The following is a 14,537-nucleotide window of genomic DNA, read 5'->3' as shown; positions in this document are numbered from 1 at the left end:
GCATCAATCTCTTTAATGGAATCCTGCAAGTGAGCATAAAACAACCATAATGCCTCTCTTACTGAGCTCGGCTGACTAGGCCAAAAGAAATCCACAGGAGAACTTGCCCTTGTGATCAGCCATTACTGCCTTCCTATTTGCAAGGGCAAATTTTGTTTGCATCCCTTATTTTTATTCTTATAGGGTTGATTGTAATAGAGATACCCACCACCCACAGCATGGTATGACTTCAATTAAGTTGATTTTTTTTAACATTGCAGAGGGAGTTAATGAAATGCTTTTTCTTCTCCCTTTGAGGAATTTGTTGGTTAAGCAATCTGCAAGTCATTTTTATGTCTTTGATCATCCAGTGCAGCTCCACCTTTGATTTGACTGTTTAATTGGCTGTCACAAATTCCACACACACCAGCATTAGCAATTGAGGTCATGCTTTAGTGCAGTATCATAAAAATGAGGCATGTGTTACAGATATTATCTCGATTTTTTAACAGATATACCAAAGTTCCTCACCAACCACACTATATATTATTCTTGGGAGGGGAACCCAGTGAACATTAGCTGTGACGTGATGTCCAACCCTCCTGCCACCATGCTGTGGAGGAGAGAGCGCTTCACCATCTCTGCAGAGGGAACTGCCAACACACGGGTACACAGTGCAGAGGGCAAGTCTGTGCTGGAGGTGGGTGCAAGTCCTTTGATTGAAGTCGAAATTTCCCAGCAATTAGAGAACATGAAAGAATTCTCATGCTACAATATTGCACTACTATCATATAAGAATATTAAAAATATACTAGTTCAAGCTTTGGATCTTTTCTCTTTTTTTTTGTTAATTAGGATCTGAGTTTTTTTTTTATTGTGTTTACAGCACACTAAACTTAATCAAAAAAGAATTAACAGCATCTTATGTTAATACTCATTCTGCAAAAATTGACTAATTTAGCTAAATGTATGTCTGAAATGTAATTTATAAAAATATTGATTAGTTGAGCCCCACACAAAAATCCATTCATCTCCATTGTGCTGGGATAGGTGAAGTCAACTCAGAGACAGATGTCTGCAATTTATAACATCCAATCTATTTGCATGGCAACACACGGTATCAATAGAGATGAGTTATTAATACAATTTAATCCATTTAACTTGTTTATTAAGCTTTATTTTAAATTATTATTTTTTGGTTGTAGGTGACTCCTATGTCTGACAGGGACTTTGGCCGCTACAACTGCACAGCCAGGAACAACATTGGAGTTCGATACCAGGAGTTCATTTTGGCCCAGGCAGGTGAGTCTGCAGAACTGCCACTATTGTGTGGCACCTTTAGCTGAGATAATGAGATTGGTGACTTAATTTCAAGTCCAGAATGTGTGGAGTCAGAGACCCACACCTTTTGAATCACTGCTCTCACAGTAACTCTAACCATTCAACTACTCTGTAACCCTCTACCTCTCTACTAATGGTAATGGCCTTATTTGCAATTCTCAAGAAGATAAATTCCACTACAACTCCCAACCCCTATTCAGTCTTGCCTAATCTCAAATAGTGCCACCTGATTTACCATACCCCTTGCTATTTACTGAAGTACTCCCTAATTTACTGTAACACAGGCTAATACGCAATAGTGCAGTCCAATTATCTTTAGTGCATATTGAATTGCTCTGGCTTAGGAGAAAAGTAATGAGCAAAAAGCTGACCTAATATGTAGTTTTCTAGGAAACAATGTGTTTTGAAGTGGTTCTGACACTTACAGTTCTTCAAAAATGCACCCAGACACATACCCAGGGAAGCACTCATGCACATACTCATGCTGTAATAAAAGTCTGAGTCAGTAATAGCAAGTCATAAGGGAGCTGAAAGAACTCATCACTTCTTCGCTTACTGTTTTCAAAGTTAAACCTAAAAATTGAGTAGACATTTCTTTTCGTGTAAACAAGTCTATAGTGAATCAATCTGTTTTCATTCCTGGTGACCAGTAAATATACAAATACTGCATTGATGATTATGAGGAAACAGTGTAGCAGTATTGAAAGTGCTCAGGTTCAAGTCCATGAATTGAAAATGTCACCCCTTATTTCTGTCTCCTAAGTTTGTAAAATATGATTTTTAGATCCTGACATCACAGACAAGATGGTCGGAATAATGCTCCAAAATCCACAAAGTGAAACAGTGTATTGGAAATTCTATGTGTGTTTGACCCGTGTTGTTATTTTGTATTTTCAGATGTACCATCAAATCCATACTCAGTGCGCCTGTCAGCTGTTTCCCAGCGCTTAGCAACTGTTACCTTCATGAAGCCAGACTCTCATGGTGGTGTACCCATCAGCTACTACTTGGTCCAGTACAAGGAGGTGGGCTCACAGGACTGGAGAGATGTCAAGTCACACAGCATCCAGAGTGAGTGGTGTTTATTTTCATTTCACCACCTTAACCATGAAACTATATTTCTCACACCATTTAACTTTAGGGAAAATTACTGTAATACACATTCAGTTCAAAACATAAGGAACATTAGTCTGCTGTTGAGATGGATAACATGTTCTTGTGGCTGCTAAAAGCTCACTTGAACACGTCTATTTCTGCAGCTCCATTTCCACACCGACCAAGTTGAATATGTCAGAGAAATAAGAAAGTTTTCAGCTGTTCACATCCCAAGCTCGTTTCATGGACAGAGCCAATTTTTCTTAAGGTTGGTTAACATAGTATATCTTAAAGCTGGTTAAAAGCAGTGATCAGTATCATTGTGGAACGAAAACCAGGTCAGAGACCATCTAAGATTTTTACAGTCTATTAATCCCTAAATAGTTGTTGATATAAAAGTCATTTTCTTAGTGCACCTTGAGCATAAACTGAGGGAAAACGGTCATACGAGAGATTATGCATGTGTTTGCACTACTTTATGTAGACCATTGAAGCTGGTTGTTTTGCTATCAGTGCTGTCATGTTTCAGATTTTTTATGGTAATTGTCAGATTACAGATTTCTATTCATTTCTGCATGACATAAAAATCAAAGTAACTTGATGTTTACTGTCACTCAAGCATGGAGAGCCTGTTTATTTTTAGAACATGTGGAATTGAGAGGAAACCAATGACTGCCTGGGTGGGAGGAAAATATAGAATATTGTAGAATATGGGCCCATAATATATTTCACTCAATTTGCATGATTAATTATGAGTTTAGTAACCCCCCTCCCCACCTTTGGTCAAAACATGTCATACAACAATTCCACAATGACAAAATGACAAATAGACATGTACATAGTTTAAAATGGAAATAGGCTGCTTCGCATTTGAGGATGTTCAGAATTTTGTTTTGTAATTCAAAACTCTTCAAGTTATCAGACCAGCAAGGTTGTTCCTCAGTGTGTCAGATCTATCATGCTTCTGCTTGTTAATTTTTCATACATGGACTGACACTAGTCAAGCATGAGTAGAAGCTGTATCAAATGCTCTGGCATGCGATCCTTCAAAGACCCATCTTTGAGACGTCATTGGCTCACATGAGGGAACTCAAACACCTCATAAGGAGAGAACCATCACACGCCTCCTTTTACGCTTTACAGTTCATGAATCCAAATTGATTTTTGAGCTGGCTGGTGGAAAAATACACCATGGGTGAAGAATGTATGGATAGGAAATGCAAGCCAGGGAACGAATGGTTGGGTGGTACAGTAAGCTGGCCTAACAAGCCTATCACTAATATCCCTAATTTCAGGGTCGCTGCAGGATAGAGATACAACAATGTGAATACTAAACAGCAGTTAGCACTTCAAGTTTGTGTTACAATGTGCTACACATGTGAAGGAAGAAAAAGACACAGGAGGACAAAGGGATGAAACATAAGGAACAGAACTAGATAAATGCATCTTAATTGTACGATTAATTTTGTTAAATTTGGCTGTTTTTTCACAATCAGGGCTAGAGTATTAAAATAGTAAACTGCACTAATTACAATCCAGTTAAGTGGCATCATGTAATCAGAGAAGCCACTTCAAATAGCCTCAGTAGAAAGTACTTACACAATAAACTCTTCAGTATAATGAGATGCCTGGACTCGTCTCATTTGAATGCTTTTGCCCAAATTGAAATGTCTGCTTATAGCCTTAGAAAGCAACCTAGCACGGCTGCAAATTACAGAATTTGTTTTCAGTTCCAGGACTAAAGAACTGCAAAAGTACCTATTACTATTCAAGTATTTAATTTGTGCAGAATGACAAAAACAACAACTTTCGCTTCCGACTCTGCTGGTTTTTCTGAATAGTGAAGATTATGTAAATAGACTCTAGTGACTAGAGAATTTAAATAGGAATCTGTAATGTGGTCTGATAATGAGATTTCAAAAACAGATGCAATTTACACTACAAATGCAACACATTACACTGTTGCAGTATTGTTCTAGTGTTGATATTTCTCATAAAAAGGTACAGCCATTTCAATATATTCATGCTTACACCTAATCTTTGAAGACATTGTGTATCATAACTTTGTGTTTAATATTATTGTAGGTGTGTGTGTCCCCTAAATTTCTGTCCATTTCTTTTTTCTTAAATACAGTAAAACTATTTACACAATTAATATAGTTTAATAGTTTCATGCTATGTTTAAATTATTTGCTCTACTATCTACATGATTGATGGTTGCCACATATTTCCAGGTGACATGAACTGTGGTCCTTTCTCTCTCCAGCGACAGTGGTGCTGACAGGACTGGAACCGAACACGACGTACGAGGTTCGAGTGGCAGCGGTCAATGGGAAGGGTCAGGGAGAGTTCAGCCACACAGAGACCTTCCAGACTTTACCCATTCGTGAGTCTGATTTTCTGTGCTTTCCCTTAATTTGCTTCGTGAGACATTCTTCAAAATATCAGCTTCTTGAATTATTAGAATCCAAGCTACTCCAGCAGCCACTTACATACGTATCTGTGAAATGAAATCCAGTCATAATGACTTTTAGTCGTTACTGCATTGGGTTTATTGCAGTTAGAGTGGTTTAATTATCCCAGTGGTTAACAAATGATGATGTAAAAAAAATATTCTTATAAAATGGGACACTAAACACTGATAAACCTGACAAATTTATTTTGATTGACATCTCAAGTTCAGATTTTCTACAATAAAATAAATGTATATGATAGAAATGCAAACATACTGGAAAAATCCTTTCAAAGCATCAGCACCTTGGTAAAATGATAGCTATTTGCCATTTTATGAAACTCTAGCATGCTTTTATTTGAAATGGTTACAACCTCCTCATATTTCGGCGATAGTAATACAGATTGGTGGAGCTTGGAATAGATTCTGTCAACTTTGTGTCTTGATGTAAAACTGTTGCATTTAAAAAATATTTTCTACAGGGGTTTCATGATAAAGATTTTATTTATTCTGGCAAACTGGCCAAGCAGGATTGCAGTAAATCCAGACAAACCCATAGAAAAAGTGTTTCCACTGTCTATTATACAGCAGTGTGGCGACTGGGAATGAATTTTGGAACGAAGACCCAATTAGCAGAATACAGTGAGTAATAAGAGCCTCCAGTCACTATTACTTAGTCAGGCAGTGGGAGTTTCCTTGTAATATAAATTTATTTCACCTTAAACCATCTCTCTCTTTGCACTGAATCCTTATCTCATATCTCATGTTACCACCTGCTCTCCTCTTTGGGATTGCACACACAGGCACATATGCATCCTTTCACAGAAAAGCACATAAAGAGATATTATTTTGCTTTCTTTCTCAAGCCTGCTTCTCTTGTCTCCCTCAGGAGAGCCAAGTCCGCCAGCGGTCCATGGGCAGAGAGGAATGGGCAAGACCTACAGACTGGGGCTGGTCAAGCAGGATGATGGGGGGATGCCCATTGTGGAGTATATAGTCAAGTACAAGACAGTAAGTAATTTTACATTTAGACATGGTTGTTGAAATTAGGTTTGTCCTCAGAATTCACCTTAATTTGGTGTAAATAACACCTATGGTTAGGTTCAATTCAAGACATGATTAAGTTAGAAAGTGAAACAATAAGAAAAGCAAAAATAAAAATTATAAAGAAGCAAATATAATTATTTTCATAAAGATAAAAAGAGATTAGTTAAACCCTTGACATTCAAATCAGTTAGGGAATTAGCATAGTGAGCCAAACCATTACACTGTTCTATGTTCTTTTATTGCAATGAATATAGATACTTTACTTCAATCCCATGTGGAGTTCAGTTTGTTTCACATTGCTTTCACAGGTTGAACTAAACTAAGAATCAGTGTTGTAATAAAGCCTCATGGTCACTACATTTTATAAACTGGATAAATCATGCTAAACTGCTAAATTAACAAAATGAGGATCATCCAATTTTGAGTAGGCATTTTCTCTAATTTTATAATCTACAGTTTTGTATAAACATTATACCACGGTATCTAAAAATCATTGCTTGTTCTTTATGTTTGAAATACAAGTTATGACACTGAGAATGCTTTTACCTCCCAGTAGAGTGTGACTCACTAGTTTAATTTCTGTTTCTTTTGACTGAGTTCAGTGAGTGTGTTGGTGGCAAAATGAATAATGTTCTGCTTGAGGATCTCTATTTTTCAATCCTTGTGTCACTTACAATTTATGTTTTAAATGAGAGCCCACGCAAGCTCTTGGAATTCACTCATCCATTTAAGTAGTAGTAATAGTAGTAGTGTGTGTGTGTTTTTTTAGGCGTGTGTGTGTGTAAAATAGCAAAAAAGCAGACTCACAAGATAAGGAAAGTGACTGAGATGAGGCCAAGAGGCAGAATAGATGGCACTCGTACAAAAACTCTCCACAAGACTAAGTGGATTTGAGCTGGCCCAAATCTCCTGTCTCTCCAGTGTTAATGTGTCCAAGCAGGCGTTTCTCTGTCTCATTGACAAAGTGACAGTGAAGTAAAATAATGGTGCTAGAGATTAAATCTCACAGTGGCTTTTGAAGGCCAATGCAGTGGGAAAGGTAGATGCTTCACACCCCAGTAATCTTATGACCTTGTCTGGTATCAGGCACATACAACTGCTTCATTATATAGGGGCATGCATAAAGGTTGAACCATGAAAGCATCATAGTCACGTGACAATCCAGACAAATGCTATATACATTTACACACCAGATCTTGACTTTATAAATGCCCATTTTACGCTGTTGTTCCAGTAACATTTGAGGAAAAGGTGCCAGGAAGCCAAAAATGTTAAGCACACAGTAGATTTGGCATGTTTGAGTGTACAGCTCCTAGCTTGAGTCTTTGGTTTCCAGTCTTTTGTTTGCAATTGGTGTCAAGATGAAGAGCAAGGAAAGATGGAAAGGAAGAATGGTTTAAGGCAGGGGAAAAGAGAAAAGACTGAAGCCACAAAGAAATGAAAAGGTATCAGACACCATGTTTGAGCGTGATGAAAAACAGAGGATTACCCTTTCCTTTTCCCTATGCAAGTGCAGCTACATGAGCATTGGAACTGGAACTCTGATTGTAGTAACTCACAATCCCCAGATTAAAAACAAAAGGGTAAGCTGTTTATCTCGTAAAACAACTTCCCCTGCTCTCCTTTGATGCTTTTCGACAAAAAAGAAATGTAGCGCATCGATTGATCACAGCTGTAATTTATTCTGGGGTAAGAGGATGATTTTTTACATTCTCTTTTTCTTTTTTGTCCCCTTTTCTCTCCTCTCAGGATAAGGAGGAACAGTGGATGACCAAGCTAGTTCCAGGAGCGAATGATTTTGCAATGCTTCAGCCACTGCAGTGGAACACAAGATATGAAGTGGAAATTACAGCGCGCAATGTCAAGGGCCTGTCAGAGCCTACCTTCTATCAGTTCTTCATGCCACAGAAGCCCGACATTACAGGTAAGAGCATGAAAAATGTGTGTTCTTATTACCTCTTTAGTGTAACCACTTCTCATTTACTTTGCCATATCCAGTAGGTTTTGAATGTCTTTTGAATGCCCTAGAGAACATTTCTGAACTTGCTAAGTGGTGTGTTATTACTGCGACCGGAAAGAGTGATAACTCTTGTGATAAGAGAAACTAGAGAGCAAGATGTTTCAGTCAAGATAAAGAAAGCCTCAGAACACAGCAGACATTATTGCGGCATTGCCTTTGTGGACAAATGAGTCTGCTGTCAGTAGAGAAACTAGTGCGTGAGTCTCCCCTACAATGGTTTTTTTCGCTGTATGACTGTCAAATGGTGTTTAAATCTGAGAAACCAGAGAGAAGCACTTTGCTCAAAACTCAGCATGTTTTTGCTGTATCGGTTCATTGTAGCTCCTCTACAAACCTCAGTTTGACAACACCTCTGCAGGTATTAGGAAGAATGAGCTGAGGTACATCACAGACGCAGTAGTTACAGTGCAAAGGATGGGTTTTGCTGGTTGCTGCAAACAGCTGGGAGCTAATAATTTTAGTTTGACCCATGTTTTGACTCATGAATGAAGATGGTTTAAAACACTTTGTGCTCAATTACTGCAATTCGTATCAGCATCATGACTTACATTTTAAATAATACCATTAACTCCAATAGCCATCATAAAAATGTGCATACATTTGGGAAAAAAAGTCAGAACTTTGCAGCGAATCATTACATGTTTAAATTAATATTTAAGTGAGAGTTGTCTGTACATCTATGGGTAAATTTGCAAACTATTATGTTAATGTTAATTTAGTAAAAATTAAACAAATGTAGGCTAAAAACAGGGCTGAAGGATCCCATTATTTCAGGTTGATTCTTTTTTCTAGCAACACATTGTCATAGTTTAAAAGGCTAGTCATTAATGTATGTAAGTAAAGAAAGTAAAAATGTTGCGCTTATAATTCCTATTTATAACATAATTGTATCATGTATATCTTAAACTGGTAATTGATTAGTTGATTGATTTATTTTTTAATTAAATACTGATTTTTAAAAAAAAATCTGTATTTCCAGCTTTTCAAATGTGAGGATTAGCTAAATTTTTTTATTGTTATTATGGTTATTATTGACTATATTTGGGTTTTTTGACTGGTCAAACAAAAACAAGATAGAAATATCAAATTAATAGCAATTTAATTTTCACCACAAAGAATCTGCTTATCAGTGGCCCTAAACATTTCTGTTGACGTGTTCTCACTGTTGATATCTGCACGCGGAGATTCATTCACACCTGTTTAAATAAGCAGCTCAAGTGGTGCAATCACACCAGGGTTCGCTTCAATGAAATCCAGCAGACTGCAAGTAAAAATACCCTCAGGCTGCAGCTTTCTTCTTTAAAATGATTCTCTTCTTATTTCTATTTATCTTGTGGATCTACTGTGGTGCCACTTTGCAATTCTGCACCAGGATGCAGAGCTAGTTGAGCTCATTTCTCATTTGAAAGACCAACACGCTGACGATCATATAAGCCAGGGCACAAACATGGACAGGTTTTTCTGCCTAATGAAAGGTTTGTGTGTCTTTGAGTGTAATGCTGTTGTTGAGTCTTGTGCCTGATGTTCCTGGAAAAGAAAAGGAAAGTCAAAATGAAAGATGTGCAGGAAGCTTTGTGATTTCCAAGTCTTTAAAGGTGTTTCACTGAAATGCAAATGCACACATGTAGGCAGAATTGTGAACATGTCGCCAGAGCACATACAGGGTTAAAGAATAACAGATACATATATTGAAATAAAAACAGTTTTATTCTGTTCCCCCAGCAGACCTCACATTCACACATAGAAAACAAAAACAAAGCAAATCTGCTTCTGTGTTGTTTCTCTCTCCACTCAGAACCTGTTACCACATCCATTTGTGCTGTTTTGGATCGAGCAAGTGTTTGCCTCTGTCATTACTGCACTGGCTAAATGGCCTGTGAGAATGTGCACTGCTTTTCAAATAGAAAACGAGACTGGGGGAACAGCAAGCTTAAGGCAGGTCACTTCGATTGGTTGTCCTCTCTTGTTAGCAAACAGGGGTGCATTGTGGGGAAGAGCCTGAGAGAGCGAAGGGAGATGAGGAGGAAATGGTTTTCTCTTAATGTGATTGTTTGAAGAAGACTAGCGCTGTTGGGCTTTTTGGATAAGAAGGCAATATAGGGGAGCACAGTAGACAGATAGAGCACTGTCCCAGAGAAATAGAGCAGGATTTTTAGAATCCAAGCTCACCTGAGAATCACTCGCTCATTTGCTCAAACTTTCTCTCTCAACTTTTCTGTCATGCGCTCTGAACTGTGCAATTACTCCTTTTTTAAACCAGTCACCAAATCCTGCTGATAGCAACCCAATACCAATTTCTAAGTTAATAATAGCAGTTTATGTTTACTGCATTTTCATTAAGGAAAGTCATCAATCTCAATATTTTTCAGCCAAAATGTTAATTTATTTATATAATCTGGGAAAATGATGCAGGTTAAACAGAAATATGACTCAGTGGTCACTTTTTCTATTACACTGATTCAAATTGGATATTGAAATAGTCTGGTCAGTGTTAGCTCAATCAATGATATTAAATGTGAAATATCTGCCAATCTCAATTATGGCCTATCTTTCCACTTCACTGCTTCAATTTTTTCTCTCTCATATAAACACATGCATATATACACTTGATGAAAGAACCGTCCCCTCAGTTTTTTTCTGACAGAAAGTAATTCATACTATTGCTTAGCACTCATTTTCTCTCCTCAATTCTTTCTCTATGTATTATACATCTGCAAGGTATTGAATTGGCCCTCTTTTTTCTTCCTCTTCCTTTCTTTGTCCTATTTCAGTTCGTAACAGGCTGCATAACCTTCTACCCCTTGTGCTCACAGAGAAACCTTTAAGAAAAATTCTGCTGATTGCAGTGTTACCCTTGGTTCCTTTTCATATTATTCTTCTCCATTGAAGTCTTTTTTTTCATATCAAAGCTTTCTTTTCACCTCTTAAATCACTGTGCTGTCCCTCGCTCCTCCCTAATTTCTACATTGTGTCTGTAACACGAGGCTTTTTTTCTCTATCAACATTTTTCTATCAGTCTACCACAATGCTGCTTTGATAAGGACATTTTGTCTTGTGTTTCCCTCCAGCATTGTTACCACAACATATTTATGACCTGACAAGAGCAGACTTTAATTAGGCAAGGACGTCTATTAGGTATAAATGTGCTATGGTGTTTAAACATATGCTAAATTTTCATCATTATTATATATGACACTGTCATTATTTTTTGTTCAGAGAAGCAGAGGAAAAATGTGATCCTTAATATGAGTGAAGGACTATTTTTACAGTGTAGTAACGGTTTTACTTGAGTAAATCAACGATTCTCAATTAGAGGGAAAGCTAAGGCAGGGTGGAGTCTTTGTGTCTAATACAGTAGTGTGGTTTTTCATGTGCTGTGCTTTGTTGGGTTGCTGTTTCTTTCTTGGCTCTCTCCTCTCCTTCCAGTCATGCACCATAAAAGCCGTGATTGAAACAGCCGTCATAGATTTTGTTTGCAATAATCTCATCAAAGCACTTGAAGAAATAATCTGGAAGGGCTTCTCTTCTCTCCTGAGAGCTCAAGTAAAACTTTTCCTGGAATTGAAGCCAGCAAATCAAAATGGGAAATGAATACTTTTATAGCTGTCCATTACATTAATCAACTCACTCATCAATTTTCAAAATGAAAGTCATTATTTTTAAAGCAGTATTGTGAAGAAGGTGTATGACAATTAACTCTGTTGTAGTTTGCTGTGTAAAAAGGCTACTCACCTGCTATCCAAGTAAAAGGTTTTTTATTATGATGCTGAATAAATTTGATTAATCTTCCACTAGCTACTGCTGATTTAATTGCACATGACCTTCAACAGTTAAATATAACTAACACTAGCAGTCTCAGGTTAATATTCAGGTAAGCAAAGAAACTGTGAGGTTGAATGAGCCTTCCAAAGACATACTGGTTCAGCTATGTTTACTGATTCCAGTAAACAGTCTTTCGAGTCCTTATAAGAGATGAAAAAGAATTGATTTGTTGGATATAATCAGTTGAATTACCACAGGCACTCTGAAAAATGGCACACCACAAACAAAAGGGCATCTGCTGCAGAAATGGTGTAACTGAAAATATTCTCAGATTAAATCTAAATGTGGGCTCGAGATGACATAACTGTCATAAATTTTGACAGAAGGGAACAAAGACAGTGGGATTTAACAGTTTATTCAAAGACTTTCATTTGTTTGACTAAATGGCTTCACTGATTGAACCAGAGCAAAAATGGCAATCCTTAGTATGGTATTGATATTTACGTTTACTTATTTATTCATCGAATGAAGATAATCCTGTTGAGATTAAAGGATTGTGTTTGTGAAAGATCACATTTAACATTAGAAAATATCATTGTCAACTGTATAAATAATGTATCATGAGCAAGGCAGGCAGCAGATGTGCTGCTGAAATGGAAACAAAGCAGGAACACTGGCACAGTCCTAAAACAGTCAGTTTATGACATATGTATTTTGTGCAATCCTGGACTTTAGTCAGTACACCTTGTTATATGCACTAGTTACTAGTGGCTATTGTGGCTTCATACAGTAGGGCTAATTTAGATAAGACATAGAACAGTGTTTCAGTGTAGACAGATGCCATGATTATTCTCAGGCTCATTCTGGAGCTATTTTTTGATTTCTAAGCAGATTTATGGATTACATTAACAATGGGGACAAAGATACAATAGTATAATAGTATCTTTTGAAAGGATGCTCATTGTGTCTGTGCATTGATAGTTAACTGAATTAACCCCTTTAGCTTAATCACAGTTTCAAATGCTCTGCTGTAATATGATGTGCTTTTTTGATGCTCATAGTCATATGAACAGTAGTTTAGAAAAAGACCCTTCAGAATGGAGGCTGGCTCCCCTTTTGTACAGAGTCTTGAATAGTGACATCGTGTACTTTTTGTTTGGGCATAGAATCATCACTGTGTTGTTAAACCATTATCTTACCAAAAGCAATGCTTGAAGGACAAAGTGAAGTGAAGAGAAACAATGAAAAATAAATTAACAATAAACACAACAATAGCCTGTTCTGCTGCAGGATAACCTGTCCACTACATTATGAAACAAGTCTGGCAAAATTCAGCTAGGTGTTTAGTTCCTTCAGGTGTTGTGTTCTTCCTAATATTCAGCTTTCGGTCATGTCTTAAGTAGATCAGTTCTAAGGCTTTCAGCATCCTGAAAGGTTTACCCTGAAAACAAAGGCTTTGTTGAACCTTATTTTCAAACTATTATCTATGAATCTGTTCTTTTTTCTTTTTTTTAACCTGTCCTGTCCAGCTGCTTGGCATACAGTATTGAGGATCTGGACTCTGTTGAGCCAACAGAGTTGCTTTTCCAAGAGATGTTCAACCATCTCCTGTTGTTGAATAGATCTTGTTTATTTTGATGATGCCAGCTACAGGACAAGTCAGGGGGTGGGGGGACAGAAGGGATAGGGATGGAGATAGAGTGTCGATAGGAATGACAAAGACAGATAATACGAAACAACAGCTGCTGTGATACATACAATAAAATATTCTTAAAAATAGTAATATTAACTAATGTTAATAATGCAATTTACAGCATCAGCAATGGCAGAGATGAGAACTACCTGCTGCACAGATGTGTCAGCCACGACAGCCCAACAACATCCAGAGACTTGAGGTACTCAGGGCGGATCTCATCCACCCCGGTGCTTTGCCACCGAGGAGCTGCTGAACTACCTCAGTGACCTCGGCTTGGGTGATGGATGGATCAGCCTCCGAATCCCCAGCCCCTGCTTCCTTTATGGAAGACATGTTGGCGGGGTTAAGGAGATCCTCCAAGTATTCCTTCCACCACCGGGTTTGGGGATTGCCGCCACGACAGGCACCCGAGACCTTATGGCCACAGCTCCTAGCCACCGCATCGACAATGGAGATGGAAAAGGTCAGATGTGGGACCTCTCTGACAAAGGATTCGACCAAACATTCCCAACAGACCCTCACATGTATGTTTGGGCCTGCCAAGTCTGTCCCGCTTCCTCCTCCACCAGCGGATCCAACTCACCACCAGGTGGTGATCAGTTGACAGCTCTGCACCTCTCTTCACCTGAGTGTCCAAGACATACAGCCGAAGGTCAGATGACACGACTACAAAGTCGATCATTGACCTCCGGCCTAGGGTGTCCTGGTGCCATGTGCACTGATGGACACCCTTATGCTTGAACATGGTATTCGTTATGGACAAACTGTGACTATCACAGAAGTCCAACAACAGAACACCACTCGGGTTCAGGTCAGTCATGCCCCTCCAGGTTTCACTGTCGCTGCCTATGTGAGCATTGAAGTTCCCCAACAGAGTAATGGAGTCCCCAGAAGGAGCACCTTTCAGCACAGTCCTTGCTGTTCGCTTCATAAGGGGGTGTGTGAACCGCTCTTGGTCTGGTCCGTCACCTAGGACCTGTTTGCCTTGGGAGGCATATAGCCCCGGACAACATAGCTCCTAGGCTTATTTGGGCACTCAAACCCCTCCACCACGATAAGGTGGCGGTTCAGGGAGGGGCTAACCAGTTAATTTCTGAATATTGGCTCAATATTACCAGCCAGATTAGGGTCATGTTGCTCTGCGG

The 14,537-nt window shown here is 38.4% G+C and overlaps 1 protein-coding gene across 1 annotated transcript in view; it reads left to right on the top strand.

The window, feature by feature from the left end:
- ncam2 (neural cell adhesion molecule 2) overlaps positions 1-14,537 on the top strand; it is a 231,239-nt gene that overhangs the window by 199,969 nt on the left and 16,733 nt on the right. The window contains exons 10-15 of the mRNA XM_026302298.1: positions 492-679; positions 1,185-1,281; positions 2,218-2,391; positions 4,682-4,801; positions 5,757-5,878; positions 7,664-7,838. Coding sequence (XP_026158083.1) covers positions 492-679; positions 1,185-1,281; positions 2,218-2,391; positions 4,682-4,801; positions 5,757-5,878; positions 7,664-7,838 — 876 coding nt within the window. The remainder of the gene's footprint in view (positions 1-491; positions 680-1,184; positions 1,282-2,217; positions 2,392-4,681; positions 4,802-5,756; positions 5,879-7,663; positions 7,839-14,537) is intronic.

The sequence above is a fragment of the Mastacembelus armatus genome, chromosome 2 (assembly GCF_900324485.2).
Source record: "Mastacembelus armatus chromosome 2, fMasArm1.2, whole genome shotgun sequence".
Lineage (NCBI taxonomy): Eukaryota > Metazoa > Chordata > Actinopteri > Synbranchiformes > Mastacembelidae > Mastacembelus > Mastacembelus armatus.
Note: the sequence above shows the minus strand (reverse complement) of the source record. Positions and strands in the feature narration are given on the sequence as shown.